This window comes from Ziziphus jujuba, chromosome 8, assembly GCF_031755915.1.
Source record: "Ziziphus jujuba cultivar Dongzao chromosome 8, ASM3175591v1".
Classification (NCBI taxonomy): domain Eukaryota; kingdom Viridiplantae; phylum Streptophyta; class Magnoliopsida; order Rosales; family Rhamnaceae; genus Ziziphus; species Ziziphus jujuba.
Genome location: NC_083386.1, coordinates 13,895,323 through 13,918,338, shown reverse-complemented (window position 1 = coordinate 13,918,338; position 23,016 = coordinate 13,895,323). Strand labels below are relative to the sequence as shown.

Below are 23,016 nucleotides of genomic sequence, written 5' to 3'. Positions count from 1 at the left end.
AACAACACCAGAGTAATCTTAAAAAATTTCAAACTGCTCAGGCTTTACAACCCAAAATACACAACTGGCCCACATCAAATATTCATGAGTAGGTAGCTAACTAGTGCTTGAAAGTCTCTCTCAAATAACCACAAAATGATTTTCTATCTAAATGCAATGTACAATTTAAATACAGATCAGATTTCTTATGCACATACTGATTTATGGTTATTGATTTATATTTAGGAGCTCCTGTTATTTCATTATGAAGAAAAAGATTACGAAGGATTGCCATTTGAGTTCTATGGGGGATATATTGGTTACATTAGGTATGCATTTAAGTTTTATGATTATAATAGTAATGAACCACTTTTTCGTTTTTATTTAGTGTTCCTTATTACAGAAATCCCTTTCTGTTCTAATAGCATGCAGACAACTATTCACGTACAACTTAATCTTTTATAAAATAGTGATTGTGAATTATCTTTTCAACTCTACCCATGTTTCCTAAGTCCTTCCCTCCAAAAAACAATAAGATCAAACTTTCAAATGCAAATTATTTGATACATAATTTTATGGTGTGGGGTGTTTGCAGAATTCTGCATTTCCAGTTCGCAGAGGACAAGGCAACCAAGCAGTAGCCTTGAGAATTGCAGGTGATAAAGCAATGTTCTATAAATCTGTTTTGGATTTAACTTACTGAAATTAGACAATTTCTCATTAAATTTATGTCTTGGTGTGGCTTTTTTATCTGAAACTTCTTATAAATCTGTTTGATGAGATTTCAAACACTTTTAATTAAAAAAGGCCTTTCCAACAATAAAAATGAGGTTCTGATATAGGACAAGTCTCGACCAATCTAGTGTCTGCAATTCTAACTGTGGTTTTATCAATATATCTTTGTCACATCACAATAACAATTTCTATAACAGTTTTGTAGTTTCACAATGCTTACCAAACCCCACAAACAAATTTAATTAATAAGTAAATAAATAAATCACTTTATTCTAAAATCATGATTCATCTACTTTACGGTAACAAAAACACAGCTAATGAAAACTACAAGCAACCAGATCTAATACTTGGTTGCGAACTTAATAATGAAGCCAAATCTAAAGCAAAATGTGTGTAACACACCCAATTATTACAAACCAACAACCTCAAACCGATTCAAAACAACCACCAATGAGAATCAAAAACAAAAACCAACTGCACAAACCAGATCTGTTACACGTCCGTTTGGTCAACAAGAAACAAGCAAAAGAGAGAGAGAGTATTGGGAATGAAGAATTACCTGTTAGATACGGTCACTGGTCTTGGGGATCAGCAGGGTGGAAGAGTGGGCAATGAGGGATTGGGGAAAGGCAAGGGAAAAAGAAATGAAATGCTGGAATTTCGGAGTTGGGAGAGAAGGCCGGTTGCTGAAATGCTGAAATACGCAAAGATATACGATTACAAATTTAATAATTCAACAATAAATAAAAAAATAAACCACAAATCAAGCAAAGATATCGGCCACTCACAGTGACAAAAAAAAATCCAGTTTTGGATTTCGGAGTCTAGATTGGAGCTCGTCGACCAAGGCGTCGTAGACCAAACGATGCCGTTTCACGAGGTTCAGGCCTTCGAATTTCGGGGAGACAATCTTAGGTTGAAATGGGTTTCGCCGGCGGCAAAGTTAGGGTTAGCTTTGACAGCTGCGTGGCTGGCGTGCTGGTAGGAAACGTCTTCGAGGTCAAGAATTGTGGCTTCAAACTGAAAAGAAATGGCGAACGGGTGTGAGAGGCTGAGAGGTTGAACGCATCGAAAGAAGGCAGGACAAAAGTGACCTAGGTGTTTTGGTGGGTCAGTTTTGTCCCCTTCGTTTCGGATAATTTGATTAACGGGATAAATGTGTCCCGTCCTTCGTTTTCCTTTCCAAACACCAGATTGGGACTCTATCCCATCCGGTCCTGGCCAGTCCCATGTAACAAACACCACCATAGAGATATTGCTGATGAAGCTAAAAGATTTTTTTCTCTAAAAATATCGTTCGAGATGCTAAAAGAAAGGTGTGCATCATGATTAACATTCCTGTAACTGAAGATCTAGGGAAATAATTTAGGAGAATGTATTCAATTTCTACTTTTAATGACTTTTTTTAAGTGAGATTTTTATGGATTTGTTGGATTTTAATGGATTTTAAACAGAGTTTATAAAAGTATGATAGACTTTCATAAACTTTCATTTTAAAGACTTTTAACAACTTTTAAAAATATTTATAATATAACCATATATTAAAAAATATAATCTACTTAAAAATGAAAATGAGAAAATTATCAAAAATGTAACGAACAATCCATTACTACTAACAAATAATAAAAATATCTAATATTCATTTTTTTAAAATACCAACAATCTCATTGTTATGTGTAAAAAAAAACTCTATTGTTCATTATCATTAAAATGTTCAACATCATTCCACATATTAGCAGCTCTAGCATCTCTTCATTGATTTGCATGCTCTTTTTGTTCTTCTTGAGTTTCAATAATTGGTTCAAAATCATCCTCCTCATTAACTGGTATTGCTAAATATGATGAACCTTCATCATCTTGTTCTTCTAGAAACTCATCAGAACGACATTTTTTGCATAGAAAGTTATGTAATCCTGCACAAGCTAAAACTAATTCTGCTTGTGTATCAAATGGAAATAGAGGAGCTGTTTTGAAAATTGTAAATCGTGATTTAAATATACCAAATAATTTCTCAATTGTATTTCTCAGTGAAGCATGACAATGATTGAATAATTCATTTAGAGTTTCAAGATCACGACCTTGACCTAAAAATTTTTGAAGATGATAACGAATACCTTGAAAAGGAGCTAAAAATTGACATCAATTTGGAAATCCACAATCCACCAAAAAGTTTTTACCTAACCATATAATACTTGTATAATTAGTAAACAATACGTAACATGTATAATTAGAAAAAAAAAAGTAATAATAGTAATAAACACATGAATAAATAAGTACATAAATACCTTGTGGTACTTTAAGTCCATTCTTCTTTGATAGAGCGTCATTTAATACTTTTGAATCATGAGCATATCCTTCCCACCCACTAAGCACATACATAAATTCTAAATCAAAGTTGCAAGTTGCTAAAACATTTTGTAAAATTATTCCATGACGATTATGGTAACTGCTTACATTATGTCCTCGTACCAGTGTGGGAATATGAGTGCCGTCAATAGCTCCTATGCAATCCTATACTTATAAAAATAATATAGAATAGGTTATAAGAATTACAACAATTTAATAGTTAAAAAAAAACAACAACAATAACAATAATAATAATTAATACTAAAAAAAATCATTTACTTTAAAGTAAGGGTAGAATCTTGTACTTTCTCTAATTTTTTCTGGCACTGTTACTCCAGGTTTAGCCACCAAATCTACTACGATTGTGTTCAACGCCCTCAAAATCTTGTTAAAACTTTGATTAGTGGTAAAATGCGACCGTTCAAATGTTTTATGAATCAAACAATATTGAGAATTTTGGCCGACAATAACTAAAAATGTTGCAAGCATCTCTTCAATACAAATAAATCTTGTATCATATAGTAATGTTTTTTCTCTAATGATGTTATATAACTTTAGAAACACATCAGGATACATTCTATAAACTTGCCGAAAGTTCGTCGGTTCCTCATTCAATATTTTGTGTACATAGTTGTATCCAATTGACGTTTTTGATCTTCTGGATAACGGACGTTGAACATGATTAGTATACATGTTAACTATGAGTTCATGTAGTACCTGGAGTATTGCTCTAATAGCTATCAAAGAATTTTTAACTTTTTCCTGCAATTCTTCTTCATACTCTTCTTCTTCCATCTCTTCCGCTTCTATTTCTTCTTTGTCTATATTGGAATAAGACATTGTAAATGAAGCCTCTTGATCAAATTATTAAAAAAAAAAAAGTATAAAAAATTATTAAAAAATAAGCTCATTATTTTAGTATACGAGTTAAGCTTAATAATAACTCAAAAAATAATCATCCAATGATCAAAGATCTAAAAAAGAATTTAAATGCATATTCATAAAAATCATATATATAAAAATAAAAAAAAAGTCAAACTCATTCTACTACTATTTTATACTAACCATAAAAATAATAATAATAATAATAATAATAATAATAAGTTAGACACTCAAAATAAAAATAACATCTTTAAAATAATACATTTTAAAATCACTCAATTTTGCAATTCAAAGTTAATCTAGTCGAAACGCTCTTGGGGTGTCATTTTGAAGAACTCGATCTTCTTTGCTCCAGTGTTTAAAAATTTCAATGCTTTATATTGAGCTTACTTATCCAAGTTTGGAATCTACTTGATAATATCCCAACAACTATAATCTCTAGTATCAATTAAATCAATACTTTGATTCAACTTATTAATACTTTGATTAATCTTCTCCAAGACTGCTGCTTGTGACCTATTAGTTTCAAAAGAACTAGATTTTCCATCAAAGTCCATTCTATTTCTTTTTCTTGTTGTTGGAGGAACCTCTGAACTCGTGTTCTGAAAAGATAATGATGAAGTAAAATCGCCTAAAGTCGGAGACTGCAGTGAAGTTTCTTGTATATCACTTGGTATGAATGTTTCACTCGTGAGATCATATGTCAGGTTGTCTAAATCACCACCTCTATTTTCTTCTAAGTCAAATATTCTTGCATTAGTTTCCTCTCCTAATCCAATTGAATGTCTCCTAGTTGCTGCTCCATTTTCAATTGCAATTCTTAAGTCTTCATAATCAGCAAAAGTGTCTGTACGATAACTTTTATGGATATGACGAGACTGACAAGAAACAAAAGTATAATTAGCATTAGTATGATATAAAAACAAGCAATAGACAATGTATAACAAATTACTATTATTAATATTCATTATTTTTTTTTTTGTATATATATATTTTAAATAGAAGAAAGCTTACCTTAAAATAGTCCTCCCACACTTATTCACTAGCAGTAAATTTTTTTGTTATATGATCCCATCCAAATCCAGAGCTATGCCACATAAGTTGAGAGTAGTTGGCACACCATTGTTTAAACCATTTCAACTGACTTGTATACTCCTTATAAGCCCATTCACTCCCAAATTTTGCATTAAGAACGGGAAGTATTTTTTTTTTCTACAGTTTTCTTGCTTAATAAACCACGTTTATCATGCCATCCATGATTGGCAGCATCAACCATGAGTTCTGGTAACTCATTGCTCTCGTCCATTGACCATACTCTATATTTTTCTACACCTTTTCCTTTTCCTTTATGATTTCCTTGTTGTGAATCCTCTATTAAAAATTACTATATTTTACATAAAATGCAATACACAATTAAAAAAATAAAAGAATAATGTGCAGAATGCTAATAAATCCGTGAAACTTTGAAAACAATATACAAAAGAACTTGCCAAAAAAAAAAAAAAAAGCTGGAAATCACATGAATGCAAAATAGTGATTTACCAAATACTGATGCATACCCGCCTGGATGTGATCAATTAACCCAGAATTAATAGCCTTGACGTTGAGATGTTTAATTCATAGCACAAATATACCAATTAAAATGGCACAAAAATCAGTCCATTTCCTTTTCATTAACCACCAACAATATTTGTACATAAACTACTACATTGCCCATCGAGCATTAAAACATAAAAACAAAAAACAAAAACTACTATATTGCTTGTATCTATGTGTTCGTGTGTGTATTTGTGTACATGAACAACATGCCTATAATGATTAAAATCAAATTTCTCTGTTTTTCTTCTTTATAGGAAAATAAGTCATCAACAACATTTTAAAAAATAGAAAAAAGGAGAAAAAGTTCAAACAAAATTATGCCACAAAAAAACAATGCACAGCCACCAATTATAAACCCAAAAAGAAATCAAGGTTTATTCACCAGAAAAGAAAAAAAAGAAAAAAAAGTCAAGATTTGTTTGTTACGTCTCCTACACTTGTACAATCATTACATTCTACTTCTAATAAGACAAAAATGAATAGAAAAAGAAAAAGAAAAATAGTTTCTACCGTAAAAAAAATCACCATCGTCACAAAAGAATCACCTTGTATTATATATATATATTTTATTGGTGAGGGATTTCTATTCATCAAAAAATAATTTCAGTACAATAGTCAAAAGTCACATAAAATAATGATAATAAAGAGTAACTGCACTCTTCTCTATCACAAAATCCAAATCACAGATTCAAAAATATACAACGTACTGGAAATTTTTTGAGATGATTGAGACAGAAGAATACCGAACAACTTCCTTTCAACGTGCAATATCGTCTTTTTAGTGTCTTCTGTATTTTTTAGAAGTCGTTAAATTTATTTGGGGTAGCTGGTGGAAAAATTTGGAGAACTTCTATTCATATCTCTCACAAAAAAGTCAAGAAAAGTAATTAAAAGTCCAAATCTATAAAACTCAAGTACAAATTGAATACATCTTTACTTTTAAAGATTTAAAAAAATCATAATTAAATACACTATAACATTTATAAACTATATCAAAATCTTTAAAAGTCAGGATTAAATACCCCTTTACTTTTAAAAGTATTTAAAAGTATATATTTAATACACCAATACTTTTAAAATCTATAAAAATCATTAAAAGTTAAGATTGAATACACTCCTATTAGTTTTCAAATTTCTCTTGATAGTAGAGGCATTGGTAAGTACAAATATATATTCGATAAAATGAACACTAAACTAAGACTTGGAAAGTAAAAGGTCTTACTTTTGTTAGCCGTGTGACCTTAGTTCAATATGTGCTATGCTTTATACCTTCTTGTCAAATGCAATTGTTGAATTTTCCTAAAATATTTATGAGAAAATTGATAAAGTTAATCGAAACTTCATTTGGCAGGGAGCTGTTGCTGCTAAAAAATTCCATTTGATTAATTAGCACACTATCTGTAGGCATAAAACCTATGGAGGGTTGTGAATCAAGAAAGCTTATAGCTTCAATCAAGCCTTTTTTATATAAATTGCTTAGAGATTGCTTCATGATTCTAGAAGCCTTTGAGCTACAATGCTTAAATGTAAATATAAATATGATATTGATAATATCAGCTTTGATTTTGATAGTAGCTCTTACTCCTTTGAATGGAAAGGATTTATGAAAGGCTTCAATTTGCTTTGCAAAGGTTTATCTTGGAAGATTGGCAATGGTGAAGAGTTTCTTTTTTGGTCTGATAAATGGTTCTATGGAAACTACCTCAAAGATCACAATCTTGATAACTTTAGTATTGATTGGAATTTGAAGGTCTCTAAAGTCATTAATGATGGTGTCTAGAATCTTGATAAGTTGGAGTCTCTTGTTCCCTCTAACTTAAAGAAAGCTATTTTCAGTGTTCCCATTTTAGATGATACTAATGCTTAGGATCTGATCATTTGGTTCCCTTCTTCTAATGGTGGCTTCAATGTCAAATTTGCTTATTGCCTTCTTGAGAACATAAAGACCCCTAATCATAATTGGCAATGGAATTCCATTTGGAAGCTTCTTGTCATTCCTCAAGTACATTTATTCTGCTAGTTCTTGGTTCATGGCAAGCTTCTTACTAATGAAAGCAGGTTTAAAAAGTTTTATAGTCTTGCTACTTGCTCTTTACATCATGCTTTTGATGAAAGCTTGGTTCATGTCCTTCATGACTATCGTGTGGCTAAAGGGATTAGGCTCACTTTTGGGATTTTGGACATGGATATAATTTTTTCCTTTATGACTGGTTGGATTGGCTTAAAATTAATTTGAAAAGCCAATGTAAAATGACTGTTGCTTCTTAAATTATTTGCTAGAATGCCATTTTTGCTATAGGATGTTGATTACTTTGGAAATGGAGGTGCAAGTCCATCTTTGATAGTCAATTTAATTGGCTTGTCAATCCTGGTGTTGTGACTATGAATTATTTTGCTGACATGAATGCCGCTGTAGTCCAAAGTGGGAATGGTCGCACCTATAAAACTGCGTGGTTAAGATGGAAGCCTCTTGATGAACGTTATGTTAAGCTTAATACAGATGGTAGCTGCAAAGCTAGACTTCAACGAGTTGGGGTCGGTGCTGTTCTTAGAAATATTCATGGAGCTAGGTTTGCTAGATTCTCGGTTAATTTACGGAAAATAAGCTTCATTCTTGCTAAGATTTGGGGGATACATCATGGCTTAAAGCTTGCTCAAGCTATATAATTTCATAAAGTTGTTGTCGAGTTGGACTCTGCTATTATTGTCTCTTGAATTAGCAAAGATTTGGATGGTAATCACCCATGCTCAACAATTATTCAAAACTGTCAAGATATCCTTCGAAAAAAGCAAATTTCTCCATCTCTTATGTCTACAGTGAATGCAACTCAATGGCAGATGGTCTTGCCAATCTTAGCTTTAAGCTTTCAGTTTGATTTAGGCTTTCATTTACTTAATGTTGTTCCCAGAGAAATTGCTTCTTTAATCTATTTAGATTATCGAGGAATTGTCTTGTCTTGTGACATTTTGATGTAACCTTCTGATTCTCTCCATTATAATAATAATAATAATAATAATAATAATAATAGAGATATGGTTATGTTAGCATATTGTATAAGGATCCATAAAAAATCTATCAAAGTGTAGGTAAGCTCAAACACTTGCATATTGATTTAGTGGCAAATAAAGAGCCACCATTAGACCATGGAGCAGACTAATTGCACCTTAATAAAAAGTGACGTTATTTTCACGATATTTTTTCTTTTCTTATCAAATTTTATGTGTAAATTTTCAAAAATATCCTTTGTTATTATTGAGGTTTAAAAATCAAAATTTTAATAGAAATTTTATTAAAATCTCTATATTTTCAAAAGATGGATAAGAAATCTTGATTTTAAACAAAAATAAATAAAAATTTTAATACTTTCACAAAATTTTCATAAAAATTTCTATCAAATATCTACATTAATTCCTTCATAATTTTGTTAAAAAATTAATAATTTTCATAAAAAATTGAAAATTTTCAAATTTTATATGGAAATTTCTATTAAATTTAATTTTTTAAATTTTTTATCATAAAATTAATAAATATTATTGATGTTTAATTGTTTACCTATCCATTATATTTTGATAATAACAAAATTTAATATTTCTATAAATATTATAGATTAAATATAAATTATAATATAGATAAAAATACAAAAATGTATGTGAAATAAATGACAAATATTATAAAGTAAATAAATATTATAAGGAATGTCCAGGAAATGTATTTACTGCAAATGTAACTAAATGAATTGATGGAATATTTATAAAATATCGTAAAATAATAATTTGTAGGTATCATCTCAAACTCAATTATTAGAAAATAATAATTTATATACAGTCAACGAATTTCATATAATAATTATCAAAAAAAATAGTTGCATTTAAAATAAAATCTATATGTTTAGTATATTAATAATTACATGCAAAAAATTATCAAAAATATACAATTTTTAATAAGTATTACTCATATTTCACATATTAAACTAGGATAAAGAAAATACCAACAATTTTCAACCATCCAAAAATTTTAGATGGCATTGAGATGACATTTTATGACATATATTATAACTGTAATAATTGATATCTTAATTAATAAATATTTTAATTAAATATGCATTTTTTATATTTTTTATTGATAATAAATAATATATTTATGACCATTAATACTTATTATACATCATCAACTAAAATAGATATAAAATTCATTCAATAATTTTGCAAATTGTATAGTTAATTTGATAATTAATTTATTAAAAGAGTTAATCCTAAGTTTCAACAAAAAAAATTTCAACTTTTAAATAAATTTTCTTCAATTTTGTTAGTTTTTATAAGTTTTTATTGATATTCGATAATTCCAATATTTTTGTGGGTATTTTCATATTTTAAGCTTTTAATATTTCCATTGATAATGATTTTTGAAATATTAGTTATTCTTAAAGATAAAATATTTAATTTTACAATACCAATATAATTTTAGATGTTTGGTACACTCTAACTAAATAATTTTAAAATGTTCAATATCCATCAATAAAATAATACATATATGTGTAGCTAAAAGCAACTAAATAGATTTTTCAATTTAAAAATAATTTTTTATTGTAAAACATAGAATTTTAGTTAATCAGTATGTAATATATTTTATCTTATATACTTTATTTAATGTTTAAATATAATTATATTTGTCTTTTAAAACTCGAGCGAGATAAAATTATCTCATCCTTTTACATGGGATTAGTTATTATCTCACCCTTTACATCGGATTAGTTATCCTATTATAAAGGGATTGTTTGGTGGGTTCAAAATTTTTTAATCATGTCAACTGCTTATACCAACTATGAAATTGAAGTTATTTTACTAATTTTAATCCTAATCCTATCCGCTAAACAGGGTTTAAGGGTAGTTTAGATTGCACCCCAACCCAAGTTCGACGCGTGGGCTTCTTACCAATAAATATATATATATATATATATATATATAGATAACTAAATTCAACAAAGAAAATTTTAAGTTCCAACTTTAGTATATTTTTCCATAAAACGTTTTTAACGTTTTTCATAAAGCATAATTATATTTAAAACAATTTAGTAAAATTTAGGAATATATTCTATTCTGTTTGGGAAGATTTTTGCTTTGTCATGGAAGATAATACATTTTTTACTATTAAAAATACACTTAGCTTTAGTTAGTTGGATACATTTATGCTGTTCAATTAACATATTTTGAACATTTTAATATTGTTCAGCTAATATCTATCCAACATTTAAACAATATTTTATAATTTGAAATGAAACATTTTGCTTTAAATGAAGAGGGACATTTTTGAAAATTTATATAGAATGCAGTGGGAAGAGAAAGGCCATTTTGCACAAGTTAATAAATATTTTGCATAACCAAAGTATCCATTAACACAATTAGGGCTACATTAAACATTTATTTGTAAAATATTATGAAAATAACTAAGCTTCGATATTATCAAACAATTTAGAAATACTTGGATGAAACATGTCTAGAAAATTGGCCTATAACATATAAAATTTGCACTTGGCTTTTATTATCAAAATGTTTTTAGAATATTTTGTTATAGTGTAAAATTAACAGTGTCAGTTCAAACAATTTAAATTGTTTAGCTAAGGATATTTAAACAAAATTTTGGCTTGTTAATAAATTAAGGGTTAATTTCATCTACCTTTCTTTTAAATTTAAAAATATGATCATTTTGCCATCAAATTTCAAAAAGTTACCATTTTCTTCTCTTATTATTTTATTTACACCTCTAATATTAATGTTATCCACATCCTCCATAAGTATAAACGTACTAGTTATAATTTTTAAAATCGGAAAGATTAAGATTTATTTGAGAGTGATTCCTAAAAATCACTTCAATTGATTTCTCAAGAATTACCTAATTGACACTTTTTCTAAAATTATCAAATAGGTGATTTTCTAATAACAATGTCACTAAAAAAGGATTTATACTTTTTGAACAAATATTATATGAAATACTTTTATTCATTTGGAAATGATTTTAACCATTTCAAAATCGCTTCCAGACATATACCAAATTGTAATAAGCTCAAACTCTAACGGGGTCTAAGGCTTGATTTGGTAATTCATAGATTGTAAAAGAATTAACTATAACTATGCCGAAAGAAGAATTAACTATAACTATGCCCAAAAAAGAATTAAATTTTACTGTGTTGAAGAAAGAATTATTAAAGTATTTGGTAACTTATTGTTTTGAGTTACTGTAAATTTTACAATTATTAAAATGGATATGGTGTATATCATTTTTTTTTTTAAAACCAATAATTTATATTTAGTTAGCTTATGATACATTTTGTTTTTTTTTTTAAAAAAAACCAATAAACCAATACTTTTAAAAAATGTTTAACTTAAAATATTTTTACAAATATTTTATTTTGATAAAATGGCAAAATGTTTTACGTTAAAATATATTTTAAGATTTTTTTTTGTAAATCTCAGATTAAAATAAAATACTTAACATCCAAAAAAATATTTGTTTTTATATATATATATATATATATATATATTACATTGTTTGTGTATTAAAATAGTTTATTCATATTAAAATTTTTATTTAAAAAGTTTTAATTTGTGTATATTTTTTAATATAATAAAAGATTAATACAATTTTGTATTTTATTAATTATTTGAGGATATATTTTAAAGATTTACATTTATTTGTTTTAATTATTAAAAAGAAAATAGATTTCGAAAATCACCTTACAATCTAATTGGAAAAACTGCCATGTAACCATCAAATTTCTCAAAATAACCAATCTTATGGACTTTTACCAAACAACTAAAAGGTTAAAATTCTTTTATAATTGATTGGAAAACCCCTAAATCGTTACGAAGCCTAAGATGGAGGACACCTACAGATCGATTTCGAAACGGGCCTTTGAAAGAGAGACCCACAATCTGGCCCAAAGTGATAACCAAGAAAAGCCCAAAAAAGACTAACTTCATCCTCCAATGGAGCCCACATCCACCAGAATTGCCCATTAGTACACCCACTGCTCTCTCTCTCTCTCTCTCTCTCTCTCTCTCTCTCTAACCAAGCGTTAATTTTCGTCTTCTTTCTCTTTCTCTCTCTCTCTCCCTCTCTGACGCCCCAACCCCCCACCTGAAGGCTGAACCAAAAGCATCCCAACAAAATTTCAAAAAATAAAAAATCAAAACCCAAACACACGCTCTGAGAGGGAAAGAGAGAGGCAAGCTGTGTTCTGAAGCGCACTCAAAAAGCTCTGTGAAGAAAACCAAAAACCATGGACGATTACACGAGGGAGATGATGGACCTCAAGACCCTAGTCACTCGGACCCTCGAGAAGAAAGGCGTTCTTGCCAAGATCCGGGTAATTTCCTCCCTCTTTTACCCTCTCTCTCTCTCTCTCTCTCTCTCTCTCTCTCTATTTTCGCATTTTCCATTTTCCATTTTCTCTCAATGTTAAGCCCGCTTTTTATCATATGGATCTTTTTTTTTTTTTTTTTTTTTTTTTTTTTTTTTCTGGTGGTGGTTTGCGGCTGATTTGAAACTCAGAAAGGAAAAACAAAAATGAATTTTTTTTTTTGTTGGGTTTATTGGGAAAATGGTGATGGAACTTTATTTGGATTTTTTTTTTTTTTTTTGGATTAGGGTTTTCGTTATTTCAGGTTTCTTCAAAATGCAGTTTATTAAAAGAAAACAAAAAATAGAATTTTGTGAGTGGGATGCTCTTTTGGAAAATTTTGGCTGTGATTTGGAATTTCGGTAAATGTTGTGGTTCTTTTTAGTGGGTTAATTGTAGCATGTAGTTTAGCGTTTCGTTGTTTATAAAAATATATATATATATATATAGATATATATATGTTTGCATACACATAAGCATACAGACGTATACATGTACATAAATATATTATATATGTATATATTTTTTTAAGAAGCTATTTGTTTTGTACAGAAGAAATGTTGTAAATAATTAGTTGTATCCATTTCTAGGCTGAGCTTAGAGCAAGTGTATTTGAGGCAATTGAAGAGGAAGATCGAGTTATTGAGAAGGACGAAGGTTTACCTCCTGCATTACTTGGTAGCTGCAATGAGCGTGCCAAACAACTCCATGCTTCTCCTTCAGGTTCCTATCACCTCTATCTCTGTCTCACTATTACAAATTTTGTTACCAACCAGCTATTATGAAGCGGGTTGTCATTTGACAGCAGATAATTTTATTGTATCCAAAGATTAAATCCATGCAGATTAAGCTCTGTAAGCTTCAGTTTAAGTTAAACTTTTGAATAATAAGAGGGATAAGAAAATTCTGTTCTGGAGTGGAGTCATATTAGCGAGTAGATTAATAGAATTGATAAAGCGATTTATAAAAAAAGTTTCTTCATAGGAAAAGGAAACCAAAGAAGCAAATGGAAATTGAAACTGTTTTGTAACATTCGATGTGTGATGATTTTGATCCATGAGTGATGGTTTTTGTTACTATTATTACTTCTACCCGAACTGTGACATGCTTTTTACCACCAAATGGTGTATTTACTACCAAAGCTCTGATTGACAAGTAAAAGAAGAAAATAAAGTGTACAGCATTTTTCTCTTTTTTGGTTCTCAAAACTAAGATGTGGGTCATCATTACATGGTTTGCAGATCAATACTACTTCCCCTTAAATCTCGTTGTGCCATGATAGTGTGTCGTGGTTAAGTTTACTCATAGTTTTTGCTAAGCTTCTATTACAAATCGAAAGTTCCTAACTGTTCTTTGTTTCTGAATTGCAGGGAGGCTTATTACTGCATTAATTTGTGAATATCTAGACTGGGCTCAGCTGAACCACACGCTAAAGGTTTATTTGCCGGAGTGTAATTTGGTAATTGAGTAAATTCTTTTACAAGCTCATCTTGTTGAAATAAATTAGTGTTTGATTATCTTATACAAATGAATGATGCTTTAGTTTGCTGAATTTCAGCAAAAGGATTCATGGAAAACTGAGTTGAAAGAATTCAGCAGCAAAAATGGATATGACCTTAATAGAAATGGTGATAGTGGTCCTTTGCTATTGGATGTCCTTGAAGGTTTCTTGAAATTTGAGGTTTGACATTCAGTCTCCTTGTATTTTCATTACAAGTCAAAACATGCATTAGTGCTATAGTTTAATATTGCACTAGTATATTCTTGCTTCAATATTAATTTTCATGCTTGTTATGTTGGTTGTCTTATGAAGAAAATTGATGTTTGAATCTGTTTTTTGTTCAACCCAAAAATAAAATATAGACTCACAAATATGCCTGCTTGAAAGGTTGATATCTGGTGTAAATAGAATCTGCTTTTTCTCTCAAAATTTTTCGTCCATGGATACGGTTGACATATAATTAGGAAGTGTGCTTATGCTTTTTAGCTATATTGAACGAGGGAAGAAATCATAGGAGAAAAAATAAAGAAAACTAGTGACCATGGAAAGGCTGGATCAAGAGTAAGAGGAGGGAAATGACATGTTAGAAAACTGTTCAGTAGGATGTAAGTATTTAGATATTTAAGATCTGGTATTATAGTAATATTATAAAGAGAAATTTCTATTGATAGTTAATTAAGTGGAAATAAACATAGATTGCGCTTATGATGGGCTGCGGAAAAGAAGAGGACCTGGGAGGACCAATGTGGGAGGTCAGAGGCAGGTTGCTTATGTCATATGGGATGGTTATTAAGTATAAACCAAGAAGGGTGTAGTACTTGATTTTGATGGGTTAAAAGAGGGAAAAATGATCCAAGAAGGGTGTAGTGCTTGATTTTGATGGGTTAAAAGGGGGAGAAAAAAAGGCTAAAAATGAACTTGTGTAAGAGAGAGAAGGCTTATTGCCATGGAAGAATATATATGTAACAAATGGAAATGCGTTTATGTAGGTTGCCTTAATTATTGGTGATACAGGGTTTCTTGAATTGGGTTGATAAGTACCTCTGGGTTTCATAAATATTTTACATTTCTGTTGAAGTGTGTAATTGTTATGATACTGCAATAAGTATTCCTCAAAGTATTTAGTAGGAGAGCTGGTATAAAGGAATATCTTTTTGTTTTCAAGTTTTGGGTGTTGGGTTGGTGTATAAATTCTTACCTTTTGTGCCAAAAATTGATGGTTTTTGTAACGTTCCTGTAGATTTCATTTAGCTTATCATGTAAATCTTGTTTCTACAGAACCTGTCCCAAACTAGGGGTACTGGAAGGAGGCTAACCAGTGCAGAGACGGAGTCCTTATCCAATCTAGAGTCTCGGAACACTCGAAGACCTTCTTCATCATCTGTTGCAGGTGGCCTGCCTCCACTAGGAAGGTGATGTGCAAACCTCACTGTTTTTCAGTCCTAATTTGGTTTCTCAATCGCTTTCCGTTTTTCCCTTTCCACTCATTACTGAGATGTTTTATTGTTGTTCTATACATGATAGGCCTGTTTCTGCTTCCCAGGCATCTGGTAAGTAATAAAACTGTTTAATTTAGCCTTTCCTTTACAGTTTGCTTGCTTTTCTTTTATCTGATGCATTTTAGCGTTCAGATCGAAGAGGAGGATCTTCCATGTCTGGTTACAGGAAAGATGAGTACAATTGGAGATATGATAGTGAGGAACTTCCAGATGATATAATTCGAACTTCATCTGCCTTGGAAAACCTTCAGTTGGATAGGAAAGCTCGAAATCTAACTACGTCTTGGCGGTTTGTTCTGAATCCCTATCAGCCTATCAGCTATACATTTTATGCTTCCTCCCCCTTCCCCCTTCTGATTAGGTAGAAATAGAAATTAGTTCTGAAAAATGGTTCAAGGAACATTCACTTTGTCATTGCTGCAAGAAATTGACTTTGGTTAAATAGGAAGGGCTGTTATCATTATAATTCTTCCTTTTTGGCGGAAGTTTGATTGTGGAAATATTGGTATCATGTTTGATTAGTCCACACAGGTCAGGTCTTACTTGCATAAGAGTAGTGTTACAATCCAGCTACTAGTGTAATAGTAAATTGGGTGGGTTAAGAGGGGATATTCTGTCCGATTAAGAAGTTTTGAACTTACATAGCAGACTTTGTTCATTAATAGGTTGTTCTTGATTTCTTTTAATTGTCTGAGTGGGGATCTTTCTTCTTAATGTCAATCCTAGTTTGAAGTTGCTTTGGTATTTATTCTCTAGATGTTTATGTGAGATGCACATTTTTTTGCTTTGGAGATTTTTACTGTTGGAGCTTAAAAATATGAAAAGAACATGAGGAATTGGTCAATCCAACCGGAAGATATTTTTTTTTTAGCGGAGGATACCCAACATATCCGAGTCTGGGATGGGGTATTTTTTTAATATGGTTTATGAAAAGAGTAGTGTTTTAAACAGGCTTTGGATTAATAATAGCATTTAGGTGCTTGCAAATTTGAGTATGCAGTACAGAATAGTTTTCTTTTTTATTTTTTTATTGTAGATTTCCTAATGAAGTTTTAAATTAGGACAGAGTCTGGATTTGTTAGTTGAATATGTGCTATGACTTATAAGCCATAATAAGGTTTTAAATTTCAGAAGTTTTCTTTCCAGGGAATACTGAAAAATTGGTTTCGAGGGCTAGAATTGGATTATTTTGTTGGCTATGAGCATATGCTAATTGATTCGTTTCTTGGTATCTTTTTTGCCACTTTATTTCAATGGTTCAGAATGAGGATGAAGACTCATGTTTAAATTTTGTAGGTTATTTGATTGAATAACAAGTGCAAGTAGTATTACAATTGCATAGAAGCAAGCAATTAATCATATTTTTCCTGTTAGTCTAGTTGATGTTGCCTGTAAGAAATCCTCAAGTTAAAGGAAAAAAAAGAAAAGCCTGTGTACAATTAAGTGCTGCATGATTTGATCACTTGCTTTGGTGAAATGTTGATCCCACCATTTTTCCATTTTCTAGAGTGATTCAGAAACTTCATGATAGGTTTTATTTTGTAATTAATACCCAAAAGAGGAGAGAACAATTCTGGGTTCCCAACATACTACTCTTTAAATTGCCCTTGTGAAAGCAATTAGTGACATCTTCTGCATTGTATTGTTAATCAATCTGTGTGATTTGGATGCAGGCATGCTGGGGATGGGATCAACGATGACGATGGTCGGGCTGAGTGAAGACAATGCTTTACATTCCTGCACTTGTATTTTACTCTGTATTCCACCCCCCGCCCCTTCCCAATTAATCCAGTAATGATCAGCTAATGTGGCTAGTAATTTTATGTATGATTCCACACATTCTGATGTGATTTAGTGCTTGGTTTGAGTGTTGTTTATCTTTAGTTTCCTTGTTGACCATTTTTTGTTGTAGAATTGGCTTTAGCATTGAATTTCATCCTCTGCTTAAACATTTTTTTAAAGGCTGATTGAAGTCTGAAACTTCATGGGATTGTAAAGGTTGAGATCTGTCTCCTGATTGAAATATGGATCTATTAAGATGTTTGTTTAACCCATGGGTTCCTAAAACAGGCTCACTAGGCTGTTAAAAAAAAAAAAAAAAAGAAAAAAAAAAGAAAGTAAAAATGTCACCCCACAGTAAATTCGTTAAGCAATTCTTATTTATTGGCTTTGAAATTTTGAATTATCACAAACAGGTTATTCCTGAGTTTTCTATCAGCCAAAAAAAAAAAAAAAAAAAAAAAAAAGGGGAGAAAAATAAACATTAACCTTGCCTTTTTTTTTAAAAGGAAAAATTGGGGTCGTGGCATATTCTGAGACGCCAGAAAGACAGACACCGTCGCAGAAAAGCGAAAAAAGAAAGTTCGAAGCTCCAAAGACCAAAACGCAAAGCCAGAAGACCCAAAAGCACAGAAACTTCGTCAGCTTCCAAACAAACAAAGAAAGCTACAATGGCAGTGTCGAAGTTGAATCACCGCCTCTTCAGACTCAGAGGCTACACGACGATCTCTTCCATTGCCTTCATCGCTCTTCGAAGCTTATCTTCTTCTTCTTCGTCGGATCATGGAATTGACCTGAAACCGGCAACTTGGGTGGACCACAACCAAAAGGGTCTCCCTCCTCTGGAGCAAAAACCCAACAGCGATAAAAATGTTCAGTGGGTGTTTCTTGGGTGTCCGGGCGTCGGAAAAGGGACCTATGCTTCTCGCCTCTCGAATCTCCTGGGTGTTCCTCACATCGCCACCGGTGATCTTGTCCGTGAGGAGCTCTCTTCCTCTGGTCCTCTCGCTTCTCAGGTTCCTTAGGGTTTTTTACTTCTATTTATTTCCAATTGTATTTAGTTTTGCTTATGTTTTTTTTTTTTTTTTTTTTTTTTTTTTGGAGGATACGTATATGTAATCAATCTGATAGTTAAACCGAATTGTTAGTTTTGCTTTTCCTCTTTTGTTTGTTTGTTTGTTGAGAAAATAAATGGGAAATGATAGATATATATATATATATATATAATTTTTTTTTTTTAAATATTTGCTTACTTCATACAGATGAAGATGATCTATGCTTTTTTTTTTTTTTTTTTTTTTTTTTTGGGTCTGCCATCTTTACATTTTTTTTTTTTTCTACCATAAATTTTTGCAGCTTGCAGACATTGTTAACCAAGGAAAATTGGTTTCAGATGAAATTATAATAAAGTTATTGTCCAAGCGTCTTGAAACTAGTGCAGCAAAGGGTGAAACCGGTTTTATTCTTGATGGCTTCCCTCGAACCATTAGACAGGCGGTAAGAGATTCTATTGGATTAAAAATTGTTGCACGTATATGGTTGGGTTTATTTGTGTTTACATGTTTGATAAAAGTGGATGTTGCAGATATAATGAATAAGATAATCAAAGTGGTTATCTGTTTTCTTTTAACTATTTTTATCTTTCTAAGCTAAATTAGCTAGTTCAATGTGGTGTTTGGTTATGGGTTTCAATAACTTGTAGGAATCTTCCAGGATTTGGTTATGTATGACAACCTTGCATCGTCATGATTCTTTAAGAAATATATGTTCGGATGGTTCCTCAATTCTGCTTTTGTGTGTTTCTTTAAGTAAGTATGTATGATTCAAATATGTGCAACCATAAAGTATTATCTTGTGGAGGCTATCTCAACTAAGGTCAAACGGGATTTATGCTATTACTATTACTGTTTCCCAACATTTTAAGAGGAAAAAAAATTGGGCGGTTTGTCAACTTCTCTGTCTTGAACGTCAAATTTTCCTTACAACAAGGGCTGAGCTTCCGCTGTTATGGATGATTTATGTGATGTTTGTGCAATTTACCAATGGGATATGAAAAGTCCCAAGGTCTGAACAAAGAGAATGAGAGAACATCACTGTCAAGGACCTAACATGGAGGATATCTTTGGAAGATAGTAAACTGGCATTTAAAGGTTCATGTAGATGTTAGTCGTTTCTGCTGGGATTGGGGCTTGGCTTGGGGTTGCTAAGAGTTGACATGTCCGCGTACAGTCTGCCCATTTATTTTTCAGCTCTTTTTGTTATCTATTTAGTCAATTGTTTTGGGTGATACTGAAATAGAAAATAATTTATTTCCATTTGTTTGTTGTTTCTTTAAAGATGTACTAGGTGCTAATGTAATTTTCTTTTTCTTTTTAATCATAAGAGCTAATTTGAAATATGATATTTTTTACCATGCATTGTTAATTACTAGTTAGAAGTGAGTTATTCATAATTTTAGGTTGTGACCTTTTTGTCCAGCATATATGTATTATTCTTGTTGCTGGTAATATGTCTGGTGTCACAAGCTTCTAATGACTTGTAATATGTCTGGTGTCATAAGCTTCTAATGACTTGTAATATATCTGGTGTCATAAGCTTCTAATGACTTATTTTTGTTAATTTAGCTCTGGTAGTGTAGGATGGGCTACTGCTTCCAACTCTTTGTAACTTTTCCTCTATTTTCCTATAAAGTTTTGTTTGTTCGTAGAAATATTGGATTGTGAATCGATTTGTTCAAGCAATTTTGTTCTCCAAACTGTCTACGTGTAGCATTTCTTTAGCAGATGGCATGACATCAAAAGAAAACTTAATTTTCCAAGTAGTGTTAACCCTCTTATAATGACTCTGGTGGCTACATGCTTTCTGTCTGTTTGGTCAGATTGTTGTTTCCATTTGATCAAGTAGACAAAGGAAATCATCTCCCTCATATGGTGATGGTGGCAATTAGACTATTAAGTAGGGTCTTCTTGTTAAAATTTTCGGTTGTTTTTTCACCTTTATGCTTACTTTTCTGTTTCAAATATTTTGCAGGAAATTTTAGACGGAGTTACAGACATTGACTTAGTTATTAATCTAAAACTTCGTGAAGAAGCTTTGCTTGCTAAGTGCCTTGGAAGAAGGATTTGTAGCGAGTGTGGTGGAAACTATAATGTTGCTTCCATTGACATCAAGGGTGAAGATGGAAGCCCGAACTTATACATGGCTCCTCTTCTTCCCCCACCACATTGTGCCTCAAAGCTTATTACACGTTCTGACGACACTGAAGAAGTTGTTAAGAAACGGCTCCGTATATATAATGAGATGGTAATTCTCCTGCTTTTAGGAACTTCTTTTCCCCAATCCTTTAGGGAGACAACGTACTACTTTTATTTTTAAATTTGAACACAACTGTTATGCTGCCACCTGTAGTGTATGCTTGTTAGATACTACACCATATGATAACCTGTTTTGACTTGGACAGTGAGAGTTTAGCCTTGCTTAAACAATGCTCTAGGACAATAATAACTAGCAGGTGGACCTTGACTGCGTAAGATGCTTAAATGTCAATAGGTCAACTATAAAAATAATATTCTTTTTGGTTTATTAGTGATTTGAGCGTGTCAACTTGTTACAGAGTCAACCTCTGGAGGAGTTCTATCGCAGACGTGGAAAACTGTTAGAATTTGAACTTCCTGGAGGAATTCCAGAATCCTGGCCAAAGCTGCTTCAAGCTCTGAATCTGGAAGACCATGATGAACAATCTGCAGCAGCATGAATGTTAAAATTTGTGTATTATATAATAAACTAGGTATGGTAAATCATTCTTTGTATGTCGGAGAGGCACATGCATCTAATAATTTAAAGGGTGACAAATTTTACTAAAATAAAAGTAGAAAGAGGTTCAAAAATGTATATGAGGTAGCTTCCTAATGGTCTGTTTCGGAGGTGTGTTAAAATGTGTATAAGAATTGGCCCTAGAAGAAGGTGGTTTTGATATCATTAGTAATGTTGTCTAGTTGACAGATGGCTTAACTTATTGTGATTATTTGTGGACATAATGTATTTTTGTAACTCATTATGCCATAATGTAAGTAAAATTGTGCTAAAAAAACATCTTTTTATCTACAACTGGAAGGAGTTATATATCCTATAGGAAAAAGGGATGGACTTTGAAGCGGCTGGAATTTTCTGCAAAAGAATGTCCTTTCTATTGTCTCCAATAATGGCCCATCTGCTGTTGGTATTCTTGTTTAGACATGCATAAGTGCAAATTGTTTCTAGAATTAGGCTATTGATATTATTTTACCTAGTTCATGTTTTATTTAAATGGTATTGTACGGATCAGTTGTGTAGAAATCATCCTGTATAACCTTAGTACGGTGTCGTCCTCTCTTTTTTATTGTATTTTAAGGGGGTCAAAGGTTTCTTCTCAAATGATACAATTTATTTATTTATTGTCTAAACTACAATGCATTGGAGCTGTGGAGTATTACAGTCCAACAAAATGGAGGCCGATGATCTTGATCATGCAATAAGTCTAACTTGAGTGGTGATTGACCTATGCCTTCACCTTTGTATATGATTCAGATTTGAAAACAACGGTAAGTCTCTTATCAAACGACTTGAAAATATTATACTAAAGTCTCTGATCTCAAATGTTGGATGCAATGAGTTTATATAATTAGGTTGGATCTTATCTTTTAAAACTAATCTGAAAGGTTGATTTTATTGATCTTTAGTATAATATTATCATATTGGCCTGATAAAAATTGAATACAAAGAATCGTATTTTGGTTTTTCCCATAAGTTCCTGAATCTCCATATCTCCAAATCATCTTTGTTGAATGGCTGCAAGTGGTACACAGGATACATGTGGATTGGACTGGACTAAGTATGTGATATTAAAAGATTTTATATGGTTAGAAATTTTTACTTCAGGGTTATGGAAATGATACCAAAACGTGTAGCATTGTTATAGTACACGGCGATCCAGGTTGCTATGTTCCATGAAGCAAATGGCAAAAATTTGACCTACTTGTTGTGGGCCAGATTGGGCTACAGAGGTCCATTCATCTGTGGAAGTAAGTTGTAGTTTTTATATATAAAACTTATATACAAAAGTCGCTTTGTATACTTAATTCCCAAAAAAAAAAAAAAAAGTCGCTTCATATGCTCCAATTGTCACCATAATTTTGGTCAAAACATTATACAACAATTGGTTTGAATTTGCTCTTAACATAAAAAAAATAAAAAATAAAAAGGTTTTGAATTTGCTTATAACATCTGTAATTTTTATATATAAAACTTATATTTTGATTAT

The 23,016-nt window shown here is 31.3% G+C and overlaps 2 protein-coding genes across 3 annotated transcripts; both read left to right on the top strand.

The window, feature by feature from the left end:
• Positions 1-12,584: 12,584 nt before the first annotated feature.
• LOC107413629 (protein TONNEAU 1a-like) lies at positions 12,585-17,988 on the top strand. 2 transcript variants are annotated; one of them, XM_048469869.2, is made up of 8 exons: positions 12,585-12,905; positions 13,529-13,661; positions 14,309-14,397; positions 14,482-14,619; positions 15,718-15,851; positions 15,964-15,989; positions 16,071-16,227; positions 17,612-17,988. In XM_048469869.2, the coding sequence occupies exons 1-8, from the start codon at positions 12,819-12,821 to the stop codon at positions 17,655-17,657; spliced, it is 810 nt and encodes a 269-aa protein (XP_048325826.2). In that variant the 5' UTR covers positions 12,585-12,818; the 3' UTR covers positions 17,658-17,988. The 2 variants fall into 2 exon arrangements, with proteins under 2 accessions (XP_048325826.2, XP_015877121.3); XM_016021635.4 differs by having other exon boundaries at positions 12,586-12,905; positions 14,497-14,619.
• Positions 17,989-18,184: 196 nt separating this feature from the next.
• LOC107413609 (probable adenylate kinase 6, chloroplastic) lies at positions 18,185-21,824 on the top strand. Its single transcript, XM_048469868.2, has 4 exons — positions 18,185-18,733; positions 19,074-19,214; positions 20,748-21,020; positions 21,331-21,824. The coding sequence occupies exons 1-4, from the start codon at positions 18,389-18,391 to the stop codon at positions 21,469-21,471; spliced, it is 900 nt and encodes a 299-aa protein (XP_048325825.2). The 5' UTR covers positions 18,185-18,388; the 3' UTR covers positions 21,472-21,824.
• Positions 21,825-23,016: the final 1,192 nt, after the last annotated feature.

Coding starts and splice junctions, on each gene's coding strand:
- LOC107413629 (XM_048469869.2), top strand. CDS start 12,819: ATGGACGATTACACGAGGGAGATGATGGACCTCAAGACCCTAGTCACT. Junction 12,906..13,528: donor GCGTTCTTGCCAAGATCCGG/GTAATTTCCTCC, acceptor ATCCATTTCTAG/GCTGAGCTTAGAGCAAGTGT. Junction 14,620..15,717: donor AAGGTTTCTTGAAATTTGAG/GTTTGACATTCA, acceptor TTGTTTCTACAG/AACCTGTCCCAAACTAGGGG.
- LOC107413609 (XM_048469868.2), top strand. CDS start 18,389: ATGGCAGTGTCGAAGTTGAATCACCGCCTCTTCAGACTCAGAGGCTAC. Junction 18,734..19,073: donor CTGGTCCTCTCGCTTCTCAG/GTTCCTTAGGGT, acceptor AAATTTTTGCAG/CTTGCAGACATTGTTAACCA. Junction 21,021..21,330: donor TCCGTATATATAATGAGATG/GTAATTCTCCTG, acceptor AACTTGTTACAG/AGTCAACCTCTGGAGGAGTT.